We start from the raw sequence: 10,121 nt of genomic DNA on the forward strand, positions 1-10,121 counted from the left end.
TTGCAGTTTCCAGGGAATGCACTTCATAAAGTGTAAAGATTAAATATACTATAAGTCATTTTGGAAAAAGTGTGTCTGCCATATGAATCATGTAAACGTTTTTTTATGTTTAAACAAGCGAGCATGCCCTAAAAGCAGTCATAACAGGATCAAGAACAAGTTTAATCCAGACTCTGCTGGCTCAAAGAGGAGAGAATCTCTTTACGTTTACACACCTTGTGTGAGGATTAAACTGTGTCATGACCTTTGACATTACATCTATACTGGCCCTTGTGTCAAAAATACACTAGGATGTAAGATAAGAAAATTACTAATATATTTTCAGTTAGGTTTGCATATGCATATGAACTATCCATTTAACGTTATATAGTGAGACGTATTTTTCTACGTATACAAAATGTAAAAATAAAAGAGACACAAACAAGGCATTTAAGATTTATGTATTTGAATCACAAATACAATTTCAATCTCTTTTTATTTTGCAAAAACCTAGTCATACGGGTAGATTCTTGTTTGTGTGTGAACGTGTCATTCACGGTGACACACATAATGTGTCTAAATGCTCTTAGGTCTGTATCCATCACAGATGCTGTCTTTGAAAACAGCCACCTGGTGAGTCCTGGTAAATAAAGCAGGCTTATCGATGACCGATCCTGACGGCTGTGACACAGAAACCTCCTTCCCCTAATCACTCACTCCACACACTCGGGGAAAGTCTGAAAAATTGTATTTTTAGGGGTACAACAGCTTGTCACTAGCTAAGTTTCCATCCAAAGTTGTGAATTAAATTTGTGCAGAAAATTGGAATATTGGATAAAACAGTTGCGTTTTCCATCACATGTGTTTCAGAGAAAATAATCTTCAGTTCCCAGGAAACTACCGCAAAGTATCAAAAAAGAAATATTAAAAAGTTGCTGCCATAAAGCTTGCTACATATTAAATCACCTGCACCTCAGAGCACATAGAAAAAAACACAAAACAAACATTGTCAAGTTATCTTGCACTCGGTACGTGATGTTTGGGAACGCACTCGTGTTTTCTGCAAGGTTTTTCATTTTTGCTTTTGCATTTCAGAAGCTAATTCAAGATTGTAGCATGTGGCTAAGTGGTTTCTAGCTAACCGTTTACTATGTATAACAGATATTTTACTAAAACATTGTCTGAAGATTGTTTTGTAATTGTGTTTGAGGACTTTTTATCCATGATTATAATGATAAGTAAAAGAAAAACTACCCAGATATTTACCCCTCATGTCCTCAGTGTTTATGTCACGTGTTTGGGTTTGATGAAATAAGGCACATCCTTCAAACTGCTTAGACTCAAAACTATCCGTGTTGCTAGAAATAAAGCTTTTGAGGTCATAAGACTGTGTGTACTGTACACAGAGCAAGGTAGAAAAGCCTGTGTGTCGTGTATGTCTTCTGTCGGAAACACCATTGCATAGATCTACACACAACTGTAAACACCATTTAACATTACTTACAATATTAATAACCTTAGTAAAAAGAGAGACATCACGAACTAGGCCAGTCCTTAGTTCCTTTCCTTGATCTATATTGATTTCTGAGGAAAACTGACAGATTAGGAATCATCTTGATAAGGGTGCAAAATAGTGCTACGTTAAAAAAGTATACGGAGCCTTAAAGGAAAGGGAAAAACTGATATTCTTACCTATTAAATATTATTGAGTTCATGAAAAAGTGATGTGGTTTGTGGTGTTTGAGGATATAAACAATGACCTCATGGTCTAGTTGACCTCTGAAGGAAAAATCTAAGTTCTGGAAAGCTCTGTCTGGATTCTGCAAGCCGATGGATTCAGCTCGGGGCTCATTTGCATCTGGGAAACGTATTCCCAACCACAGCAATGAAGTCGTCATGGATCACAGCGTTTCTCGAGTCAAGGCATAAGCCACAGCGAGTATGTGAGCGTACGAATGGAAATACAGAGGTTTAAAGGCTTTTCCAGTTGTGAATGACTCTTAGATGATTTTTGAAACACTTCGACCTTGTGCAGTTTTGTATGCATTCATGAGCCTGGTGTGTGATCTTCCATTAACTGATCAGAAGTGTGTGACAGTAATGCAGATGGGCTTGCTAGTGCACTTACAATGCAATTAACAAAAAATGAGTTGTATTTACTCTGTTAACTTCTATATGGTTTTACAAATCATTTCAAAACTATTTTAAAACTGTAGATTCAAGGAGCATATGAGACTCACATTCGCATATGTTAAGATAATCGCCAATGTTATGAGCCTTATTTGACTACAGTTCATGGTAATTGTGGTTATGTGGTAGCTAGTAAAGATAACTTAATTGGTGGCTGAAAGACTATACACTCAAAAAAATGACTCTTTGGCTGAACATGATTCTTTCATGGACAGTGGTTCCACATGTTTGTACCATGTTATTTGGACAAGAATAAATCAAGTTATAAGGACATGTCTACTTTTAGTTGAGTTTACTCAGTTTGCTTTAGTTCATCCTTCATGAAATATCTGAGTAGAGATAATATGTTTACATCAAGTAGAACCACTGTCCATGCAAGTTTAGAGTTATAAAAACATTAGCAAGTAAGATATAACTTTTCTTTACACATGATGTTAGTTGTTTGCAGTTTAAGGATGTTACTATGTGTACATCATGCACTAGCACTCTCATTAAAGTTGCTTTTTTCAAATTAAGTATTTTAGACTTTCTTTTAACCAGGTCCTCAACCCAACCACAAGCTCCACACTTCACCACAATGGTAACTCGCACCAAATACACCAATATAAATTATTTTAAAATGCCCACATAATAGAGCATTAGACATGAAAAAGTCTCCTTATTATCACTTTTTACTAAAAACTGCATAAAATAACACTTTATTTCAACATTTTCTCTCCCCATATCCAGTCCTGTGCAAAGCATGATGGGAAGCGTAAAACTTATTTTGAAGTACTTGATTGAAACATGTTCTTTCAAAATGAAAACTTTATGTTAAACCAGCGAGTGACAGTTTTAAGTCAGTTTAACATGACACAATCATGTTGAAATGAAAAATAGCCAAAATGGCATTAATTCAACATGAATTGTTCAGGTAAAGTGAACAAAACTGAAAATTCATTTTTTTGAGTGTAAAGACATGTAATGAACTATTCACTAAATTCAGAGTTTGCAGTTGTCTGATAGTCGGCTGTTAAGATAAAATGATCATGAACTGACTCTGTTATAATGTTAGAAAGTTGATATATCTCAGCTTCATCACAAATATACATGGGCCATCAATGAAGCACTTGTAATGCAGTCAAATGTTGTCAAAACTGGTTTATTTATTTATTTTTAAGAAGGAGGAAAAGTGTATTTGTTTCCGTCACCAGGTGCACGGGATATAGCCATAATTAGTCTGCTCCTGTGATTACGGGGAGTTTCAGGACTGATATATTTAGGTCTAGTGTCCACTCCTAATTCATCTGGCAGGATGACAACAAAGTGTGCACAGCAAAGATAAAAGACGGAAGTGGACATCTGTGGAAAAGGTGAGGAAACATCCAGTCTGACATCTTCAGCAAGGTCTTGCAGCATGTTGACTGAAAGCTGCTGTAGGGTAACTGGAACCAGATGGCCCAATTACAAGGAAGGAAATGTTACAGAAAAGCTCCTCCGGATGACCTCATACATATTGGCCCAAGTCCTTTTTGTTTTTTACCAAAATATTTAGTACTTTTTCAGTTTTGCATATAACACAGTGAATAACAATCATGCACAGCAAACATTTTTTCTCATTTTACCCTATTCTCATTTTAAAGACACCTAAATCAGTAAAGAGTGTGTCCCAAGTCTATGTAGGAGATCATGATGCTATACTCCCTCAGAGCTTGCTCTTGTAGCAGGTTTACAACATTAACATTGTGAGTCCTTAAGAAGGTTGTAAAAGGTCTCCAGACATCTCCAAAAAAAAAAACAATAAACAATACTTTTTCCATCGACACCATTTCTTTAATCCACTTTCCAATTCTTGGCTCAATTATATTTTTCCAGTTAAAAGAGCAATTATATGCGTAGCTTGTAAAATTCACATTTCTATGAATCTTGACCTCTGTGCTTCGTAAGAGAGGGGTGATAGGATTTATTGCCCAATTCTTATTCTAATTCTACTTTTTTTTTTTATAATGAACTGTGAATGTAACTCCCAAAATAGTAGCCAATAATATTAGATATGATATTAATTTTTATACTATAGGATCTTACAAATCCAAATATTTATTTACATTTGGAATTAGCTTTTATCTTTACAGTTTTCGTTTAAATGTCAGTATTTAAGGTTGTGTGCAGCCTTTTTAAATTACTTAAAATTGTGTGTGTGTGTGTGTGTGTGTGTGTGTGTGTATACAACTTTAACAACTTTACAACTTTGATGAATTTTTTTATCCACTTATAATGACTACTGTAGTCGATGTTCAGAAAACACATGGTTCCTCTATTGTACAGTTCTGTCACATTTAAATATGATACCAAAATGTGTGTGTTTATATATATTCAAACTCCTCGACCGATATTTAAATTTCTAATTAGAGATAACAGTTTAGCTGGTAGTTTATAGATGTCCCGGAAACCACAAGACATCTAATATTAATATATTGTACAATGGTTGAGCCCGTTGTTCATTATGGGCTCTGTTTCATTAACAGGTTTCTGGATAATAATAATTATTAATCTCATAGCAGCAGAGAGTGTCACTCTGGTTCAGTCAGACGCGTCACGCGAGAAGAAGCCGCTGGCAGGAACAAACCGGTTCCAGCTGGCGCGTCCTTAGAGACCGCCTCACTATATATAGAGCTGTGCCCCGCGCCGGGGCTTACTTCGCTCTGCGCCGGTAGAAGATCACCACAGCTGCTCGTGTGCGGGACGAAGCCGACGTTATTCATTTCCAGCACTCTGGTCTAATGGGAAAACTCTTTGTAAATGCGTTTTAAGGTGAGTTATACGATATTACTGAGCGAAACTGACGTTAAGTGTCTTAAAGTGCCCGGATGAACTTTTAGTATGTTACAGTCGAATCACAATCTAACCGGTCAGCCTCTAACGTTAGTTAATTCGCTGAGGTGTTTGTTGAATCTGTATAATATAGACGTGTTTTTTGCTCGTTCAGTCGTGTGTCATGACACCATGGCCTCGAGTCAACGTGGCCGCGCTGTCACACTCTCCTGTGCGTGTTTAACTTCGACTTTCATCAGATCTCTTTCTCGTTGGAGACCGATACTTTGACAAACGTGGAGTTGTTAATCTGTTTACTAGATTCTTTGGTTAATGCGACTTAGATTTCAAGATCAAGATCAATGAATGAAGTCTCACGCTGCATAGCCTCGCTAGCCTGAATGAGCGCATTCTATTGGCTGAGCCGAAAGCAGAAGCCGGCTGGATGTGAGCAGTGATTGGCTGACAGGAATGCCTGTTATAGTTGGTCCAAACGGGACTTTTCCTTATTGGGTAACTGGTGTAGTCGCGCGCTCTGCAGGGGAGGGACTAATTTCACCGGCTTTGCGAAATAGCTCTGCATCACAAGTGTGTGTGTGTGTGTGTGTGTGTGTGTGTGTGTGTGTGCGCGCGCGGGTACCAGATTAACTGGGAATCGATTTCCTAATTTTTGCACGACATGGACCGGTACGATAAACACTGTGTAATGAGTTTTACACCATCTGAGTTACCGACATAACATAGCTTGGACCGGTTTGTTGCCTGTACTTTATGGTTTGACCTAATGTTTGTAATCTTTGCAGAATTCTTGCCTGGGAGACGTGCACACTGGCCCTGGCCTTGAGGCTTATCTGAAAGGATTCAACTTCACTGGTGAACCTCCTTGGCTGTCCGACAGCTGTTAGCACATTCATTCCATCTCTCGCATTCATCTGGTGAGTCTTTCTGCCTTTGAGCGCATACAATAAAGAGGGATGGAAAACTCAAACCCCTTAAAGATCCGGGTACTTCTGTACGCGAGAGGAATAATTCTACAGACGTTTTTGTAGACATTCTGATTCTAAATATTTTTTTAGTATTTTTTTTTTATCAAAGTGATTTAAACTACAATTAAAACGACATCAGAAAATATCAAATTTAATTCCTTTAATAGTATCTCCATTATAGCGGTCAGTGAGCTGCCTCTGTAGTCTCTAAAGCTGTCATTAGTTCAAAGATAAGCTACTGGTTTACGTACACTGACAGATAGTCTTTCCTTGTTATCTCAGCGGTCACATTTTATAACGCCCCTATCTTTTTCTTCAACAGTTTCTTTTGCAATCAAATCTTGAACAAACACCATGACCTCTTTGACTGGATCAGACTTTGACTTCGCCTTCCTGGAGGAGGGATTCTGTGCACGTGATATCGTGGAGCAGAAGATCAACGAGTCATCACTATCTGTAAGTGAACGCGTTGTATTATACCTACGCGTCTGCTTAATTGTTGCTTTATGCATGTAAACTTAGATTTCTTTTATTGTAATATCATCTTTTCTCTAAATGGTTCTGCAAATGTGCCATCCACTGTTCTGATCCCATCTCTTATTCTTTTAGGATGACAAAGATGCCTTCTATGTGGCCGACCTGGGAGACGTCCTGAAGAAGCACCTGCGCTGGTTGCGTGTGTTGCCCCGTGTCACACCGTTCTACGCAGTGAAGTGCAATGACAGCAGGGCTGTGCTCATGACTCTGGCGTCTCTGGGAGCCGGGTTCGACTGTGCAAGCAAGGTATGTGAAAGCTCTTCTCAGTTCCCTAAATCACAAACGTGACTTCTCCATGTGTCTCAATGAGTGCATGACAGCAGCACCTAGCTGTAAGAATGTAGCATTGTTAATCCTGTATTAACCTGACTTCTAATCCTCGTCTCCTCCGTTAGACTGAGATCCAGATCATTCAGTCTGTGGGTGTGGAGCCGAGCAGGATCATCTATGCCAATCCCTGCAAGCAGGTGTCTCAGATCAAGTACGCCTCTGCTCACGGAGTGCAGATGATGACGTTTGACAGCGAAGTGGAGCTCATGAAGGTGGCACGAAGCCATGAGAACGCCAAGTGAGTAACTATTAGAAAACCAGGTCATATTTCACCACAGAATAATAGTATCAAGCAGTATGGGTGGCCGATGAGCAATATAAAGCAGATTATACTTGATATCAGACCATATAAAGTAGTAACGGTGAATAAAACAAGCAGAACAATTAATAACACTTATTAAAATAAACTTATTTGGAAATGTATTGTTTAAAAAAAAAAAATACTTTGTTGAATCTGTGAAATAAACACTTACTTTAGATAAACTTTCTGTAAAACTAATGGCATTAAAAATACCAAATATAAGCTTGTATATTGTTTGACCACTTAAAACAAAAGTGTATGTAGCCAAACAGAAAAATGTATTGGCTGACAATTATATATTTAAGTAAACAAACACAAAAAAAAAGATTGTGCTTTGCTACAAGACTTTCTTGACATGTAAACACGTTGTGTTTCTGCAGACTGGTTCTCCGTATCGCCACTGATGACTCCAAGGCCGTGTGCAGGTTAAGTGTGAAGTTTGGCGCCACGTTAAAGAGCAGTCGTCTGTTGCTGGAGCGGGCGAAGGAGCTCGGGCTGGACGTGATTGGAGTCAGTTTCCATGTGGGCAGCGGTTGCACTGATCCGGAGACGTACAGCCAGGCTATCTCTGATGCACGCTATGTTTTTGACATGGGGGTAAGTCATCTTGTACTATAAAAATTAAAACTACACTCATTTATACAATAGAATACATGCTTAGTCTGAAAATGATATCGTCCACCAGGCGGAGGTGGGATATAACATGACCCTGCTTGATATCGGTGGAGGCTTTCCGGGCTCAGATGACACCAAACTGAAATTTGAAGAGGTATTTATTCTTAAACACCATCTTAACTTCAAGTGACCAAACTAAAGATGTTTAGGTTACACAAGTTAACTTCTGGGTTTTTGTTTTGGCAGATCGCTGCTGTGATTAACCCTGCACTGGATAAGTATTTCCCTGTTGACTGCGGCGTGAGGATCATTGCTGAACCTGGCCGCTATTATGTAGCGTCTGCGTACACGCTGGCGGTCAACATCATCGCCAAAAAGGTCATCATGAAGGAGCAATCAGCCTCAGATGGTAAAGGCAAACATTCAAAACCACGTTCGTTTCTAATGTGCTCTCAGACTTTAAATTAGAGGACTATCTATATTCAGGATCCAAACGCTAATATTCAGTAACATTATCAATTTAACTGCAATGAATAAATGAATAAATGAAGCAATCTGTAGTGTGTAAAGCATTACATAAAGCGTTTAACTGAATTTCTTCTCCTTTTCAGAAGAGGAGGATGGGGCCAATGACCGAACCCTGATGTACTACGTGAACGATGGTGTTTATGGTTCCTTCAACTGTATTCTGTATGATCATGCGCACGTCCTGCCAACTCTGCACAAGGTACAGCGACGGGTCCATCAGCTTCCTGTTTGTTAGGCGTTTCTTCCCCGAGACTAACCTGTAACCCGTAATGTCATGCAGAAACCCAAGCCAGACGAGCGCATGTACCCGTGCAGTATTTGGGGCCCGACCTGTGATGGGCTGGACCGTATCGTGGAGCAGTGCGGCCTGCCGGACATGCAGGTGGGCGACTGGCTGCTGTTTGAGAACATGGGAGCCTACACGGTGGCCGCGTCCTCCACCTTCAATGGCTTCCAGAAACCTGATATCCATTACATCATGTCCCGCACAGCCTGGTAAGCAAATTATGCTTTTTCTTAACATTTTAAATGTTAAGAAATATATTTTTTTAGAAGTAACGCCATGCGAGCAAAAACCTTGTACTGAAGGAATGGTTAATGTAAGGTTTTGACCGATCTCTTTGATTGCAGGCAGTGTATGCAGCAAATCCGTGCTCAGGGGCCTCCTCTTCCTGCGGAGGATCTCTGTGCTGGAAGCGTGCCGTCCCACTGCGGACGCGAGAGCACACTGGACGTGCCAGCCAAACCGTGCCCTACTCAAGTGCTGTGATGCTCCTCAGCGCTGACCACCAGAGCGAGAGCCAGTTCTCATTCAGACAGCGGTTTATCATAGTTCTCCTGTCATTTACTCCTGAACCCTGTCTGGAGGTCCACCATTTCCAAATGTGTGCTGTTGGATAACAATGGCTACATTTTTCTATTGTTAAATGCAGCTGTTTTTCACTTGTTTGTATGTTGCAAATGCTCAAACCTGAAAGACGCACAGAAAGGCTCAGTCCTGCAGCTGCTGTTTTGTTTTTTGTTTTAAGTAACTTTTTTTTTTTTTTTTTTTTACGTATTTACTTATAAATCATGAGGCCAGTTACTTGACTGGAGGACTTGAGGGAGGTTTAATCGTGTGTGTGTGTGTTGGAAGCTCATGCTACTTTGAGGGGTTTTAAGGGATTGAAAAGTAGCCATTTCATGAAATGTTCTCCCAACAGTTTTGGAAAATAAGATCTTCCTCTTCACACAGACTGATTTATTCCTCCATGACCATTTCCATTTTATACTTGATTAGTAAGTTAATATTAATATTATTTTTGACCTGAAATCTATGCCACTGATGCATTTGAAATGGATAAGAAAGAGATGGGATTGCTTCCGAATTGCTTTCCTATGGAAACTTTTTTTTTTTTTTTTAAGTTTTGTATTTTTATATAAATAAATGTAGCTGTAAAAATGTTGTGATTTGTGCTTTTGATTTCCATTCCAGTAGCACCGTTTTACAACTTATGAAAGTATTAAACCGCGCAAATCAAGAATTCATAGAACACAAGGTAAAACAACTCTACACTAAACACATGTAGCTCAATCTAGAGATGGCTGATGATCGATTCTTTCACCAAATCTATACATCAGTTTGTTTACATTATTTAGACGTTACATATATTTTACTTGTGTTGTTCAGAATGAGAAACTAGCATGATACTATGACCATAAAATATCATTTAAAAACCCCACACAATGTAACAAGTGTCCAGTTATTTCTGAAAAATAACTAATTTTGTATTTCACAAACCTGCTCGGCGCTGTGAGGAACACCTGTTGATGAAAATACAGTAGTTTCAACATTAAAACATTTCTTAAAAACATCTCTGCTCCAA

At 38.9% G+C, this 10,121-nt stretch overlaps 1 protein-coding gene across 1 annotated transcript; it reads left to right on the top strand.

The window, feature by feature from the left end:
• The first annotated feature begins 4,802 nt into the window (after positions 1-4,802).
• Positions 4,803-9,701, top strand: LOC113116972 (ornithine decarboxylase 1-like). The gene is made up of 11 exons (XM_026285287.1): positions 4,803-4,959; positions 5,763-5,894; positions 6,268-6,401; positions 6,555-6,728; positions 6,878-7,050; positions 7,494-7,710; positions 7,799-7,882; positions 7,975-8,137; positions 8,340-8,455; positions 8,537-8,751; positions 8,887-9,701. Exons 3-11 carry the CDS (start codon positions 6,300-6,302, stop codon positions 9,023-9,025), a joined length of 1,383 nt encoding a protein of 460 aa, XP_026141072.1. The 5' UTR covers positions 4,803-4,959; positions 5,763-5,894; positions 6,268-6,299; the 3' UTR covers positions 9,026-9,701.
• Positions 9,702-10,121: the final 420 nt, after the last annotated feature.

This window comes from Carassius auratus, chromosome 17, assembly GCF_003368295.1.
Source record: "Carassius auratus strain Wakin chromosome 17, ASM336829v1, whole genome shotgun sequence".
NCBI lineage: Eukaryota > Metazoa > Chordata > Actinopteri > Cypriniformes > Cyprinidae > Carassius > Carassius auratus.

Coding starts and splice junctions, on each gene's coding strand:
- LOC113116972 (XM_026285287.1), top strand. CDS start 6,300: ATGACCTCTTTGACTGGATCAGACTTTGACTTCGCCTTCCTGGAGGAG. Junction 7,883..7,974: donor CCAAACTGAAATTTGAAGAG/GTATTTATTCTT, acceptor TTGTTTTGGCAG/ATCGCTGCTGTGATTAACCC. Junction 8,752..8,886: donor ATCATGTCCCGCACAGCCTG/GTAAGCAAATTA, acceptor CTTTGATTGCAG/GCAGTGTATGCAGCAAATCC.